The 16,823-nt window shown below is 44.9% G+C and overlaps 1 protein-coding gene across 2 annotated transcripts; it reads left to right on the forward strand.

Annotated features, from left to right (window-relative positions):
• Positions 1 to 1,038: 1,038 nt before the first annotated feature.
• LOC133344772 (ETS translocation variant 1-like) lies at positions 1,039 to 15,728 on the forward strand. 2 transcript variants are annotated; one of them, XM_061554915.1, is made up of 12 exons: positions 1,039 to 1,240; positions 3,860 to 3,949; positions 4,516 to 4,606; positions 4,820 to 4,867; positions 6,027 to 6,080; positions 9,328 to 9,451; positions 10,140 to 10,439; positions 11,604 to 11,932; positions 13,105 to 13,167; positions 13,937 to 14,100; positions 14,672 to 14,773; positions 15,512 to 15,728. In XM_061554915.1, exons 2-12 carry the CDS (start codon positions 3,905 to 3,907, stop codon positions 15,710 to 15,712), a joined length of 1,521 nt encoding a protein of 506 aa, XP_061410899.1. In that variant the 5' UTR covers positions 1,039 to 1,240; positions 3,860 to 3,904; the 3' UTR covers positions 15,713 to 15,728. The 2 variants fall into 2 exon arrangements, with proteins under 2 accessions (XP_061410899.1, XP_061410900.1); XM_061554916.1 differs by lacking the exon at positions 1,039 to 1,240 and adding an exon at positions 3,192 to 3,325.
• Positions 15,729 to 16,823: the final 1,095 nt, after the last annotated feature.

Below are 16,823 nucleotides of genomic sequence, written 5' to 3' on the forward strand. Positions count from 1 at the left end.
CTCAACCAGGGGTTTTTTAATTATATATTGAAACCACTTTCGCAACATTCATGCAACCCGAACTATGGACCGTCTAGTAAACCCGCCTGTAGTCTGCGCTCCTACAACGGACGAGGAGGAATCGAAACACCCCACGAGCTCTCTCTCTCCTGAAGCCTTCTCGACATGTGTGGGCATCTAGCTCCTAAACTTACTGCTGCCATACGCAAAGAACAGAATAGAATGGCAACAGTATGCAACCATTTGATGCACCGGTGCTGTTCTTTCATCTATTACTTAACTACATGTTTAACTTAATGAGATCAATCCTATCGTGGTTTTTTTTGCAAGTGGTAATATTATTACTGAATACAAATTGCTATCGTTACGAGTGATTTGTTTAACATTTCTTAAGATGGTACGTTGGGATAACACAGCCGTGCACAGGTTTACCTCTTGTGAATGTCACAAAGGGTGCTACTTCCAGCAAGTTGGATAACTCCCCATGGACGTATTCATCTGCTTCCAGAAGCCTTATAAACACACAACACATTCAGAAAAGTTTAACAAATATGCATTGTCATACAATACTCCGTAAAGCATTTTTTATTGGGGGAGGGGGGTTAATTTATATGCTTCATGTTAACCTAGAAATGCATATTTTTTTGTTATAATTTACAAGAAATACATTTGCTTTTTTGGACAAACTGAATCACCTTAAGGCTGGTAATGTTGAAAGAAACACGAGGCAAAAAGATCCGCTTTTTTCTTTTCAAGGCTTCCATTTTATGAATGGAGCCACCCTCCCCCAGTTCCATTTTGTGAATGAACCATCGCCCAGTCTCCTCATTGGCCAGAGTCGCGGCGGTGCCCCCCCCCCACTACAAACCTCCCCCCCTCTACCAACCCCAACCCGCGGTTCCCATTGGTCGACGAAACCCCGCGAGCTCGAATAATTAAATAATTGTATTCGGCGCCTCTGAGCCAATGGGAGGGCTCTGTTGGGGCGGGGCCGTGGGCCGGGGTCCGCGTGCGCGAGGCGCGAGGCGGTCACTCGAGCGCGCGCGCCCGCCTACGGTGGCCACTCAGTGACGCAGCAGCAGCAGGAACAACAACAACAACGACCTACATTGTACAACAACAGTTATTAATAATAATAATTACTTCAAATACCGACATAGTAATTAGATTGGTATGATTTAACGACGCTGCTTCTTCAACTCGTTAATTCGAGGCGGATAAGCAGCCAGCCAACGCGCAGGTAAGGTTTATGGATCCGTGTCACTCACTCACTCTTGGCTTTTAACTCGCAGCGATAATAATACTAAAACAACGGTGAGGTTATATTAATTCGCTTTGTTGTCAACTATAAACGGACTGGGTTTGTCTCGCGTAGTTTCCACTCGCGGTTTAAAAAAAAAACTGTACGCTTTACGTTTGCTTAGTTAGTGTGCACTACTGTGTGATTGGTGCCTGTTTAGCGGATGTTATTTAACAACGTTGAGCGCCGATCGAGTTGGCTTCGTAGTATCGATCCGCTGCTGGATGATAATCAGAACGGTGGCGCAGTGGTTAGCGCATTGCGCCATGAACTCCGTCGGACCTGAGTTCGATTCCTTGCCACGGCGAAGATCGCTGAACCGGTCGAAAGGCTCCGCCCCGCCCTTCAATCCGCAATGACCAGCGTGGTGAAGTATGGTCAAAATAATAGAAATACCATTGGCCCTAAAGGCGTAGGGGGACGACATGTACAAAGGGCTGTACATCATAAATATGACTTTCATAAAGTTGTTTTTGCCAATCAAAATCGCATATAGCAATGTTTAATACTAATGCGTAGGACAAGTTGTGAATGCAATATATAATTATTGTACAAACAAAGGCGTACATGCTATTTAAAATATTTATAAAAGTTAAAGGGTCAAAACTTAAAATGAAAAAAACCATAAACAAAAAAAAAGCGTACATCACAACCATCGGTAGAGTATGTCATATCATCATAACGGTAATGAAGGACTTTTGCGCAAACCATTGGTGCAGTGACGCAGTTGTTAATGCACTGCACTACCAACCCCCAGCTGACCCGAGTTCGATTCGTGGCTAGGGCCAACATCAGTGACGAGTCATATCCCACCACCCCCATTTCACCAACCCACACCTACCGGCGTGGTGAAGTATGGTCAAAGAACCCTAATGACAGACGGCGCGTGGAAGGTGTCTTCTCATCCCGCAGTGGATTGACAATTGGATATAAGAAAGCCGTGCAAAGTAACTTTGAAATCATGCCAGATTGGCACACTGATGGATGTGTCACGTCTACTATAACGGTGTTTACTAAAGTAACCACTGTAACATTGCCAGTGTCCCTGCTTGCTGTGGGATGTGTTTAGCTGTTGATATGATTGGCGTCTTTTGCTGCTGTTTTGATGGGTGCAGCTGCTGCTGTTTTATGTGGTTGTGGTGGTGTTTTTTGGGGGGTTATTTTGATGGTAGAGTCACTGTTTATCTGCCATTTCTGGTGTTGCTGATTTTGTTTACGCTGTAAGAGTTTTGTACGTTGTTGATGGCGTTGGTGTTAATGCTGTTAATGCTGTTTGTTAAGTTGGGAGTAGAGTTGATGGTCCTCTTATATAAGTGGTAAAATTACCATCGCTGTTTTACTAATTGGGGTACTGGACGTTTATATTGTTGCTTATACTTTAGCCGGTGGTGCTGTTGTAAAAGTTACTGGCATGAGCGGCGTGATTATCATTTTTTTGGCGATATAAAGTTGCGAGTATCAGTATGATTGCGCTGGTGGTGTTGTTGTTGTTGTTGCGGGTACTGGCTTGCCTTTCTCTGCTTTAGCTGCCCGTCTTGAGCAGCAGTATTGTGAGTTTTCTCTCCGTGTGTCTTAAAACTTGACGTTGTGCCGAGCCCGGGGCAGTTACGCTGAGGTTGTGCGGGCGGCGGGCGGGCGGGGCCACGTGTTGTGGTTGGGGGTTTTTTGTGAATGGAGCTCCAGTGCGACTCCACTCGCCCATTCACAAACCTCGCATTGGCTTCGCTCACTTACAGCTCAGCGTTGTGAGTTTGGTGCGTCCGTGCGTGCGTGTGTGTTGCAGAGACTTGGGGTGGTGGGGGGGGGTGGAGAGATTCAGAGGTGGGGGGAGGAGGAGGAGTGCGGGGTGGTGGGGGATTTTTTTTTGCCTTAGGTTTCATCAGCTTGTCCTTCGTGGGGGAAGGGCAGGGTTACTGGAGCTTTGAGAGCAAGGCGAAAAGGAGCATTACAACCTCCGCTATCGAACTGCGGTCTGCCTTTGCCTGGGTTGCCTACTCGGCCAGCCGCTGGCTCCTGCTACGCACTGTAAATCTCACGCGCTTTTATCCGCAAGCCCTTTTGTGGAGACTCAACATTCGTTTATTCCTCGTCGTCTAATTACGTTACGCGCTTTGCGCCAAACTTGGCCCACTTCACGAGTCGGGGGTTCGTTTTGCGCGCTCTTGGTCGCCGATTCTCACAAGGGTCTCCTACTCTCTCACCCACGACTTCTCTTTTCCCCTCCCCCTACCCTTTTCCAACTTCTACTCTCCATCACTTTATACTCTACTGAAAATGTCATCTTCAATTCTTCCAAAACTTCTATAAAACCTAACCTTTCTCTGCCGATTATTATCCACTCTTGCTGGCATCCTCGCCATCTCCTCGCCAGCTATTTTCCCGTTCCTTATCTTCCTCCTTCATCTCCGCTTCTGATACCCCCCCCCCTCTCTCCTGCTCTCCCCGCCTCCACTCCTTTCCCCATCTCCTACCCCGTCAACATCACCACCACCTCCTACCCCTTCAACATCACCACCTCCTCCCCCTGCTGCTTGCACCTCCTCCTCTGGCCACACATAGGAGGACCTGCCGTGGCGTCACATCAAAAGGGGCTTCCAGACGAGCATGGAGACCATCTACGACCAGGAGGTCCCCTACGCGAACACAACGGTGCGTTGGCCACCGCCCGCGGGTAACCTGGATTAACGGCATACGTTGGATAGCGTGGCTAGTTTTTTTCTTTTATGAATTTGAGGCGCCCCGACTTCTGGAGAGGTTGGGGTTTTGCGGACCTGCTCCGAGCGACGGTAATGATTTAGGTGGGTAGGTTATTCTCTGGTTTTAATTACCGAGCGTGCTGTATAAAAAGGTCATTCATTGTTTTAGGGCACGGAGAACGAATTAAGGGGCTGGCACTACGCCCACGACTCAGAAGAAAATGCGCATGGAAATCCGAGCGCCTATTTTTTTTCCCGAATGCTCAAGATGCCCTAAATTGTTACATTATACCGCGATAATTATTTTTAGTTCGAGGTGCTCGTTATTGGATCAAATCAAGACGTTTTTTCATGGTAGTTTAATTTTTTTTTACGCAAGTACACCAGTGCATGAATGCAATGGCACTTTGCCGCTGCGTCCAAGTGGGGCCCAGTGTGTAGTGAGGTCTACACAGAGTGCACGGGAAATTCCTTAAGGGCGATTAAATGGACTGCGCGCCTTCCGTGCCGAATTCTCAGAGCCAAGAGGCTGGAGGAGCTCAGCGCCTAGCCGTGGAGCGCAAGAGGAAGTGTATGGATCTCGATGAAGACCTGGCTCAAGACACTGAAGGTTTGGAATGCAGCGTAGATTAATATTATTATCTGTTGTGTTGTTTGGCTTGTGCCGCATGACATCGTGCCGAACGACATGCAGCAAAACCAGAAAATGCATCGGAGCGCTATACATGTTAATAGTGCAACGCAAGCAAGTTTTGTCAACAAATATGAAACCTGTTGACTTGATGTATATTTTAATAATTATTTTCACTCTCTGTCTCCACAGATCTCTTTCTTACTCTGAGCCAACTGCAGGAAGCCTGGCTGGTGGAGGGTGAGTGAGCCATTTACTTCTACTGAATCAGAAGTCTCATTGGTGAATGGGATCGGGTGTTAAAATATTTTTAGAATAAAACTTGTTATCCATGCATATCAATTAATGTGAAACTGCAAGTGTATGTTTTGGTTTCGTTTGAATTCACCATGCGATAGTTGGTGAACCATACGGGTGTATGTATGTATGTATTATGTTGAACTTCATTCGCACCGTACATAATCAAGCGTTGCTAATCGGAGGTGCGGGGGGGTGGTAAGGACAACAAGAACTAAACATCAACAAGCAGTTCTTCTAAAGAGATGAGTTTTCAAAACTCTGGCGCGTGCTGGCGTTACCGGCCCTGTTGTTGGGAGTTTCGCTATAAATCACCACCGACTTGATGATGCCTGACAGGGAGGTGGGGGGGGGTGCAGACGAGGAGGTGTTTGACAGCCGGGGCTGTTGAGACTCGCTCAGGCTGGTGGTGGGGGTGGGGGTGCTGCTGGTAGAGAGGAGGAGGAGGAGTGGGGCTTCTCTGTGGGGCCAGCGCAGACGATCTCGTCTGCGTCCTGTTATTTGTGTGTGTATGTGATGACAAAGTAGAGTGCACTGAGATTTATTTTATTTGCCAAACATTTCTGCCAAGTTAAACTCACCTTCCAGCCGAGTTCAACGGCTTTTTCGCATGTCTCATTCTCTTATTCTGTACGAGAATGTGTAATGTGTACGTACGCATTTGTGTGAATGTGTTAGGCTTTATGTCAAATGTGTGTGTGCGTGCTAAGGTTTGATTTGTTGAAGCCGTGTCGCTATGTACTTTAATCTATTGTGTTTTTGGCGGAAGTTGCTTTGTGTTTAAAAGACGGTGCTAGAATAAGTTTATGCAAAGTGCATTACAGAATAAAATATATAGTGGAAGAGAAGACATCCACCCACGTGTAACATTTGATACCGAAATATATACAAAATTAATCCCTAGTTCTGGTTTACATCTGTCTGGTTTAAGTATACACTAATTATTAGAGTACAAAGATGTATAAATCAAATGTGATGTTTGATATAAATATTATGTAGTGTGCACTTTTTGTATTTGGCATGAGAAGATTGTGTGTTCATATATATTATTTGTAAGTCACAGAAATGGCTTTTTTTAACAGTCATTGTTCTTATTTTACAGCCAAGGTTCCTGATGAGGAGGAACCATTCATGCTGGATTTCTCATCAGAAAATTGTAAGTTAACCCCCTTTACTTCAAATTTAAAAAAAAATGTAGGCATGTGTCTTATTAAAAAAAAAACTTGGCGCTATGTGGGCTAAAGGTATTAATTATAGACCGCAGACTTGATAATAACAGGTTGAGAATGTACGGTGCTAATTGTAGCCAATGATGTTGAAGCCTGTTAACTGATGGTCTGTTATATGCTTATTTGTAACAGTAGGAATTATTGAAGAGCTAACGCTCTGATTTGCGTCTCTATATTTGTTGACTTTCTATATGTATTTTTTGGTTTCAATATTTAGAAATATATTTACGTTAATACGGTGCACACCGATGTATTTTGAGGGCAGTCGCTGCTCGTAACGCATTTACATTGGCTCGTTTCGTTGTCCACGGTTATCTGTTGTTTACGACAAGGGTAACGCTTAAATGTTAAAGCAACAACGAAAAAAAATACAAGGCATGTATTTAAACTAAAACGTATGAACGTTGACATTGTTAGTAAATAAGGCTCGCATACCGAGAGACCGAAAGTATCTTGCACAGTAAGCCACCGTGGAGGGCCCCGTCGCTCCCATCACTCGGACGAGAGCGTTTTTTGGTGGAGAGTGGTTAAGAGATTAAGGCGCCCACACTCTCGTTATTGAACCAACTCCGTCGAGCTGTCTCGCAGTGTTTGTCCAGCTCGGGTTTTTTTTTGTCGGAAGTCGCACAACCGGTCTCGTCCGAGGAGCGTCGGCGTTCAACTTGAGCGGATTTTTCATTCGCGTCTGTGGTAGCGTCGCTCGAGGCCTCCCACCCACCACTCATTGTTTCTCGAATAACTAAAAACGCCGCTTGTAATGCTCGCAACTCTGCGCTCGTGCGCATCGGTCGGCGTGCAACTTTACAGACTTTTGCTAAGTGCCTTTCGGCTTAGGGGAGCGAGATGGAACATCCCATTCCACTTAGGCAATTAGCAACGTGAATAATCTAAGGGATTTTTGGGGGGTGCCAGTAGTATACATTGAGATGTATGATGATCTAGATCAAAGAGATTATAATGATCGCTTCCTCGGTTTATAAAATCGGGATACTTTTCATGGATTTAAAAAAATTGCAAATTGCATAACAGAGCAGCTTTTGCGATAATCGATGTGGCAACCAGCAAAATGGAACCGTGGTCATTATCGCTGGATTTCGCTTTATGAAAAAGAGTAGGGCATTGCAGAAGATTTGAGAGATAACGAAAAAATTAATGAATTAGATATTAAGACATTTTATAGCAAAGCTGACTCGGTCACTGAGTTGTAGTCGTTAATCACTGCGGGGCTCTACGTTGGCTGTACAGAGCCGTATATTGTGCTGCACAAAGAAGTCGGTGGTTGCATAACAGGTCAAGGGTTTTGTACGGACGCCATTCACTGCTGACCGCTCAAAGCGCCGCTATGAGGTCACGAGTACTGTACTGTTAGGGCACTCGTGATTCTGTTAGAAGATCAAGCGTACAGCAGTGCAGAGGTGTCAGCTGCTCGAGAACATCGCTCGCATACGAGTCTGGCAGCGGAATAAAACATTCCGTAGTGATTAAACAGCAGGTGCGGGGGCAGCATTTACCTTACACAGTGTGCAGAGTTAAAATTTGTTTAAATTATTGCTTCACATTATCGGGGCTTTCAATGGTCACACGCTAGACGGGGGGGGGGGGGGGGGGGGGGAGTCACCTTTGCAAACAGAGATTGTTGCAGTTATTGATGCGTTGCCATTTCGCTTCAGTAGCTGCCCGCTTAATGCCATCTCGTGCCAAACACTGTACTGGGGGAAGTGCTGGGTCACTGGCTGTCACTGCAGATTAACTTTGACGCAGTGGTGTGCCCTCTTGGAGTGTTTTCCCAGGTGAAAGATTTAGTGCAGGGCTAATCTGCAACAAATGGTTGCATCATGCCCATATATACACACACATATATGTGAAACTGATGTTTTGCAATGATTTTTGTACCGTCAAGATGTTAAGACTTTGGGCAAAAGTTTAAATGGTAAAAGGGTGCGATTTAACATTCGGCTATAGACTGTTTTGTTACTTTATGCATTGTATGGCTCTGCAAAATTGAGTGTGTAGAAGCTTGCCAAAGTATTTGCTAATCTTCTATTAACCTGAATTGCAATGTGGGGATACTGGTGTCGCTTCTAGTAGTTCTTAACAGAGCACTATTGTTGTGAAATTTGACTCGAAGACAAACACATTGCTTGCATTTCACCCACCGAGCACCTGTCTGAAAACAATGTGGAATTTGTGACATTTGGTGTAGTTTAGAAATATGTTTCTCATTTTTTTCCCATCATTGTTATTTATAATGCACACATTCTCAACACAAGGTCTCAATGCTCCAACCGTCAGAAACACACAAAGTACATGTTGTCAATCGGTGACTTTGCTTTGCCGGACATTGACTTGAAAATCACTGAACGTGATCGCTGTCACTTTTAAGTTGTTTTATTACTTCAAAAGTAATATCACATGTACCTTAGCTCTCAAATGAAGCAGCCACTGATTTTTAAAGTCCGTACTGTAGCAGTGGAAGCTCCTCGTCTTCTTTTGGAATGAAAAATGGAACCTGGCTATTATGGTCCCTATGAACCAGTATGACGTATCTTCAAAAAACTCAATCTCATGCAGTAGCAAGGATATGCAATTCAAGATTAACTTCGCAATAGCACTTTATATTTTAGTTTGACGCGATACCAACATACCCTACTGACAAAAATAGTTTCAACTTTACTATTAAGCACTATTTATTATTCTATTTATAACTTGAAATGTAAGTTTAAAAAATGCTGCTTGGCAAAGTAGTCCAAAATGTATTGCAACTGCACTATGTTAACTAAACATGTAATTTACTATGTTTTGTCATGTTTATTAACACACGCAGAATATATGTTGCCTTGGCTTTGATGACATAACAGTGCCACCAGCAAGGTAAACAATTGGCATTGTGCTTTGGTTTTGAATTAGTCATCATACTTTAAGGAAAAAGGACATTAAAAAATATATCGTGTGCTGCATTAACGTACGTAATTTAATTATTGACTTTGACTAATTAAGCTACTGCTTAATTAAACATCGAGGTCCACTGCCAGCACAATATGACAGGGAAGGGGTGACCACACACAAAGGCCATTAGCCTCATCTGGCCAATTGTGTCGAGTGTTAGCCGTCCGAAGATATTTCACAAACACTGCCGCGGCTCACATCGGTTGACGTCCCTTCGTTGTCTCCCAGTGGCATTCCACGCCCCTGTGAAGATCAAGAAGGAGGGCCGAGGCACGTGCCTGCAGGCGTCCACGTGCGCGCAGGAGCACATGCAGGGCCTGCTGTCCGCTGCGCCCTGCCACTCCAGTCCCGGGTGAGTGGCGCCTCGTGTGCACCTTGGGGGATGCTGCTTTGGCTCAGCGTTTTTTTTCGACGTCGGTATTTCGTATAACCCTGCCAATCGCACCTCCAATCACAATCAGCACGGTTGGCTACATACGGTGCGAAAAAAATTCAACGTGCATTTCTGCGCGCATTGGGGTGTTCGTTCGCCTGTTTGTCATGACATGAATGTTGGAGGGAGGCAATAGGATTGTGTCATCATTTGATTTACTGATCATCGTACATTCATTTACTCGACAAATGAAATAATATGGAAATAGTTGCGGAAAAAAAAGCCTCAGCTCTGTTCCCACATCTGCCACTGGCCGTTTGCGTTGATGGGCGTAACCTGACGATGTCATTGACATCATCAGCCTTGTCACCGAGAGTGGCTTTTATGGGGTTTCCTGCCTTTGAGAGGCAGGATGTCGAGGGACAGCTGCCATTTTTAAAAGGGGCCTAAGCAATTGACCACAAAAAAAGTAATCAAGTACAATTTTGGTTTGTTCATCGAATTTATATTCAAAAACACATCTGTGATCGGTGCTCACATTGAGTTAAAATAAAAGCATAAAAATAACAAACCATGACTAACACAATGTGGGAAGGCCTTAATTCAGCAGTGGATTGACAAATCGTTTGTGAATAATTATTAACGTTTTGTCTTGCTTGTCTTCCAGTGGCTACTCTCTGAAGAGGGATGGGGTGCTCAGTGTGAGTGGCAGCCCTTCGCCCTCCTGTACAACGCCCGTGTCATCACTCCAGCAACAGCAGCAACAACAGCAGCAGCAGCAACAGCACCAGCAGCAACACCAGCAGCAACAGCAGCAGCAGCCGTGCAGCAGCAGCTCGGCACCGTGCTCGCGCCTCATGCCCAGCCCGGCCCCGGCGCCCTCACACACCGTCGCGGGGCCCTTTTCAAGCCCGTACCCCACCGCGGCCCCTTCTCCTGCCGATGTCAGCGGCTACAATGACAGCAGGTTGGCATGCATCCGCCAGAAGCCCTGTGGTGCAATTAAAGCGGAACTGCGGTGGAATCGCCAATTTAGCAGATATTAGCCAGTCAAATGAAGGGGGCGTGTCGCATCATTACTCAATCCATGGATCTATTGGCGATGAATCGACACAGCAATTAACCCGCACACTATGATTAACCCGGTATTTTTTATGTTAGTTTATTATGGATCGACTGAGCAGAATCGATACAATTCATCTCAATTCACGTTCCACAATACCAAATATGGGGAATGCCACGCCTATTTCTCTGATTGGTGATTTCGTCGGGTGTACGATTTTATCTCCTTACAGTGCCCCGTCATTCATTCTCCGTTACGATCACTTCAAACATTTCCCTGTGACTCGCTATTTCCAAGCGTCTGGCCCACATCGATTTTGAGATTGTGAATAAGTAGCGCCAGCGTCTATGCTAATCGTATAACATAGTGTGATCATATATGTAAATGTGGAGGTGAAGAAAATTAGACATAACAAATGTCGATAATATTTGTACTTTCCCCCTTGTATCTCAGTCTTATCTTATGTATGGAAATGCTTAGAGTAGCAAATCACTTCTTGGCCAGCATTCCAAAGTACTCAATGGTTTTCTTGATTTCCATCACATTACTGAAATGAACTGCTGTACTATAAACACCCATCATTCGTATCTCAACCACCACCATCATCATCATTAGCCATTACCAATCCACTGCTGGAGGAAAGCCTCCCAAAGCCGTCACCATCTCTCCATGGTCCTGCGTTGTAACAATCCACCTAGCACCTCCATCTCCATGGTGAAGTCCTCTTGGACAACCTGCCCTCGTTTAGCTGCCACTCCTTTGGCAAATTGTCTCACCCACCGGCCATCATTCCTTGTAGCGAGCGACGTGTTCTTCCCAATCCCACTCACTTTTTTTTATTGAGGCAATGCGCGGGTCCGTTACATCACGTTGTGACGTACATGCACACCGTCAACATCAACTAAACCGGTTATAAAAAGAAGGGGATAAAAAGATGGGGAGCCCTGCTCACTTTTCTTAATAGCAAAGATTCAGTCGTTATCATGTCATGACCGATATTTAGCTGCACTCTGGTTTTTCCGCATCTGAGCCAAGTGTAATTTTTTTCTTTTTTTTCTTCGACCACAGGTTTCAGCGGCATCTGTCGGAGCCGTGCTCTCCGTATCCCCCCTCTCAGCACATGTCTCGCCCAGGCTGCATCCCCTTCCACCGCCAAGCCTCCGAGCCGCTCATGGCCCCTTTCCCCCCTCCGCCGGGACCTCCGGGAGGCATCAAGCAAGAGTACACGGGGCCCATGGGGTACCCGGGCGAGGATGCGTACCCTGGCCACCTGGGCCAGCGTTCGCATGGGCCACAGCCGCCCCAGACGCATGTCATGCACGGCAACATGGGGAGGCCAGAATTTCGTCCCCCACCCCACATGGTGCAGGAGCGGTCAGACTGCCCTTACCAAACGGGTGAGGTTTGCCAGAGCGCTTGCGTTTTGTTTATATTCGCGTACTTTTTTTGCATAAACAGTTTACTTCACCATCAAGACTGACACAAAGAAAGTAATTATTTTAGTTTACAGATTTGTTAGATAGTGCATTAACGTGTAAACAAATATTTGGTACCGTAATGTAATGTTTCGCGTAAAAATTGCAGCTTGCTCGTAGAATGCCGTTGTGCATTCTGTGTATATTACAGATTGCTCGTATAAACAGGTTTTATTTTATAGTTAATTTTCATCTTTAACTTACATTGATATACCGTCATAATATGGGTAGTAAGTATTAAATAACAGTACATCTAATTTTTCATATCTCCAGATCTTAACAAAAATGTACAGTACTTTGAATGGGATTTTTTTCAAGGGAAAACTAATTAGCAATACACTTAATTGCAGAGGAAAGGGTGGATCTGCAGATTGTGTACGGGTGATTTAACATAATATAAACACTATGGATTCAAGCCGAATTCGAGATTAAACCAATACTGTACTTGTATTTTATTAATTACGAAGTTCTCACAACTGATCTTGATCGAAGCCTCTGTGGTACTTTCACGATAATCCAATTCTCTCGCTTGAAAACTGAAGAGAGATCGTCCAGGGAGTCTGTCTGAAATATCCACAAATAAATTGAACCTTGGATTTTGCCCCTGCAGTAATGGAGGGTGTCTGCGGTTGGGCCCCAGTGAAATTGTCCCCCCATCACATTGATCTAACGTGGCCTTGAATCCATCTTACAAGACCTTGTCCATAAGAATCATTTCTATATCATCCTCGGCCATAAAGGTTTTGTGATGCCTTCAATACAAATACCCTTTTATGCAATTATTTTAGCATTGAAATATTGCTCTTGTTTGTGACCCACGGGATGAGATTTTTTTAAGGTTTTCAAATACTTAGACAAGATATATAGAATGATTTCCGAATTAAACGATACAATTTTAAAGGTGAAAATTATTAGATGGACCTTGAGTGTTAATGGTTATACTTTACCATCTAACGTGCAACATTTCTATTACATTATCCGGTATTGTTCACTTTTAAAATGTTAATTTATATGGAGAATACATTTACAGCTATTTTGTAAACTTTTTTCATGATCTTGCTGACGTACTAAGTTATTGTTTTTTTTTGCTCTAGATATGCCCACCGGGCAGTCCATGTACATGAATGGAGAAGGCTATTCGTCATCACATAATGAAGGTTGGTATTTAAACACTGAACTGATTCGTTACAAAAAATGCATATCCCTTTGCTAAAAATCTATCGATAATAATCGTAAATGCAACAGTAGAGTCCAATGTACACATTAATGAACAATACATACACGTGTGTGAAACTACATGTCAGTATGTTCCACGTGATTGTGTATGCACCTTTATATTTTTGGAAAACACAAAACACTCCAGATGCTCATCAAAGTATGTATTGTTTCCTTCCTGGGTACGTGCTGCTACATTTGTGGTTCCAAGAACAGTGGGTTTATTTTCAGTTTGGAAAGAGTGTTCCACTCAATTAACACCTATCCCCACTTAGTAACGACCCACATTTATAATTATTTTATCTAAACATGCTAAATCTTTCTATTTTTGGTTTTATAAGTAACAACTTAAATATTCAGTTTGGTGTATCATTTAAATGTAATTCCCAGGACTTGGCTAATTAAACTGTTAAATGGCACGATTTGTTTAGTTAATCGTTTGGGCAAATTTATTTCCTGGGGTATTGGCACATTGGTCAAAGAACCCAGCAACCTCTAAGTTCTATTCCTGACAACGAGTAACGTCGGTGGTGAATGAACCGGTCCCCGTTCCCCTCCCTTCCGTAACCACCACCGATGAGCGTGATGAAGTATGGTCAAAACAAACTGCCCCCATGACCGAAACAGCATGGTGCAAGAGACTGCATTTTTGTGCAGCAAGGACTGCAAATACATTTCCTTCCCAATGTATTTGTGCGTGGTCGCCCGCAGGTGATGTAAGCGGATACAGAAGCGTGCCGCCCCCCATGTACCAGCGCCGTGGCTCGCTGCAGCTGTGGCAGTTCCTGGTGGCGCTATTGGAGGACCCTGTACACGCCGGCACCATCGTGTGGACGGGGCGTGGTATGGAGTTCAAACTCCTCGATCCTGAAGAGGTCAGTTGCTGTGCCTCAGCTGTCAGCACGGAATACTGTTGAGACAAATGGTCAGACCCGTGGGCTCTTTGTTGTACATTTTATATCATGGTCACATTTGACCAACTCACCCAGAATTCACCAAACTGCAGAAGATAAGCAGTCTTGAGCCTGCATATTGCTTGGTTGGGTGACCGCCGTGCACAAACATGTTGTCAGAGGGCTGTAAGGTTTACATGGTGGGGACAGTGGTGCAAAATCAATTGTCTGTCTTTGTGCTCATCTATGCTCACCCACCTGCGAACAGACTCGGAATTGACCAGTGTGGAGAAGGACCATCAAGCAAACCATCACATGGCATGGGAAGGCCCTCATCCAGCAGTGGATTGATAAAAAATAAAGGGCTGTACATGTTTCGGTGGGTCTGAAATTGGCAAAATTCGCCTTCGCCTCTGGCCGTGTCAGAGAGTTCTCTTCATTGACCTTTCGATTTTTTTTCCCATGACACTGGGGCTAATACCGTTACGAGCAGTAAATATTTCATCTTCCCCTTTAAGCTAAGCATTGTGCCATTGGTTCCATTGCACTGCAGGTGGCACGGCTTTGGGGAATCCAGAAGAACAGGCCAGCCATGAATTACGACAAGCTGAGTCGCTCCCTGCGATACTACTATGAGAAGGGCATCATGCAAAAGGTAAGCAATGTTCCCTCATCGTTTAACAAACTCATGTAGGACTATCCCAGAACACACAATCTGGGTGTGCAACTGCAAGATAAGAGCTATGTCACATATCCACCCTCACCAATTAACCACCCATACACATTGCAATATTTGTGCATAGCATAACTAATTTTCTATAGATGTTGACAAATCCCAACATTTCTAATCCACCTATGTATGCTTCAGTTCCCATAAAATTGACTATGCAACATACTGTATATGTCTTTTTAGTTTAACAGAATATCGTGATCAATGTGGCATTCAGTACAAGACACAATTGTATATTATTATATACGAATAGAATAATAAACGCATTTATTGTGTGCTAATCAACTCTGCCACCAGCTATAGAGTGTGGGCTCGTCTCGTTTAGAGCCATCTGATTATTTAAGTAATCGATTACTCAAGCAGTCGGATAACACGAAAATAATCAGGAAAACCAATGACACCTCTGGCTCCACGTGCGACCGGATCGGACGTGATAGTTTGGGCTTTGCCACATTAACACGATAAACGCTCAGCACGGTCTGTAGGTGGTTTCCTGCCTTTCGGGAAGGCCGGATGTGGGCTGGGGGGCTTCCAATTTATTAAAGAGGCCCCCTCCCGACTACTTGACCACAACAAGAAACTTGAGCTGTTTCCTGTTGCGCTAATCAACTCAACTTCCATCGTGTCCCACCTCTGATCCCGCGTCGCTCTGCGGTCGGGCAGGTGGCAGGCGAGCGGTACGTGTACCGCTTCGTGTGCGACCCCGAGGTGGTCTTCTCCCTCGCCTTCCCGGACAGCCAGCGCGCCGTGGTGAAGACGGAGCGCCGCCGGGCCCCGCCAGCCGAGGGCAGCGCCCCTCCCCACGTGCACTTCAACTCCCACGAGCATGCCGAGGTCACCTACAGGGACACCGGCGTCTACTGAGTGTGCCCCCCCCCCCCATAAAAGCTGGAACGCCGAAGACTTCTTGTGACCTCCGTCTTAAAAGCTGCCTGGCAATATGCCTACACCACGGTAGAGCCAGGGCTTCATTTTTCCCCAGTTCTTTCTGGGTGAGTATATACCTATATAGCAGCTCTGGCTGTGGCTCATATTCACGTGGCCAGCCCACCCACCCATCCCAAAGCCCTGGTCTATGGGCAACCCCAAAAAATATATTTGGTGAGAAATTAAGCCCCGAGTAGAACGTTGTGGGCATTCTCGAACGTGTGACTACGAAGATGGAGAATCGGGCGTCCTTTACAGCTCGTCTCCTCGGTGCATGTTTTGCAACAACAAAAGAGTTCCCATGTGGATGTGTGTCACCGCTGTGGCTGACGGAACTGTTATTGCTATCCCATTGTACTCGGACAGAGCATATGCTCACTCTCGGTTTATGTACCACTTAGTACGCAAAAAAACCATAAGTAAAAGCTGATGACAATCATTTGATTTGTTGGTATTTGTACATACATTCAAAGTAATTTTAACACGACGCAAACTATGGTATATACGGTATGTTTTGTTATATTATCATTTACAAGTTTATTTTTGGGAAGGATTAAGTTCAATGCATTATAGAAAAGATGTTCTGTAATAGGATTTGATGAATGCGGCTTTCCGAAATCCCTGGGTAGCTTGCTGACCTCGTGCGGAATATAATTTTGTTTGTACAACGTAAACGCATCCCAGCGTTAAGATATTAAGAAGCCGTTTGCAAACGGTGCTGTAAAGGGATGGAGGAAGGTTGGCCAACTGTTGTAATTCAGCGTTGTTGGTTTAGAGGGCAGTTATACCCTGCTCATTCTCTTCAGCATGCTAACACTTGTCATTTCACCAGACAATTGTATGCCTTCTTCTTTACGTACGGGCACACGTAGAGTTAGTTGTGTCAATCCACTGCCAGATGAGAGCCTCCCTACACTGCGGTTTACCGGGCTTCTTTTGTCAAACGTGGGTCGCCGACCACGCTGGTCAGCGTGGGTCAGTGAAGGCAGGAATCGTAGATTTAGGAGCATAGTACAGTGCAACAATTGATTTGTAGGCATTGTCCTCT

This window comes from Lethenteron reissneri, chromosome 20 (genome assembly GCF_015708825.2).
Source record: "Lethenteron reissneri isolate LAM-NWPU_2019-01 chromosome 20, ASM1570882v1, whole genome shotgun sequence".
NCBI classification, from domain to species: Eukaryota; Metazoa; Chordata; class Hyperoartia; order Petromyzontiformes; family Petromyzontidae; genus Lethenteron; species Lethenteron reissneri.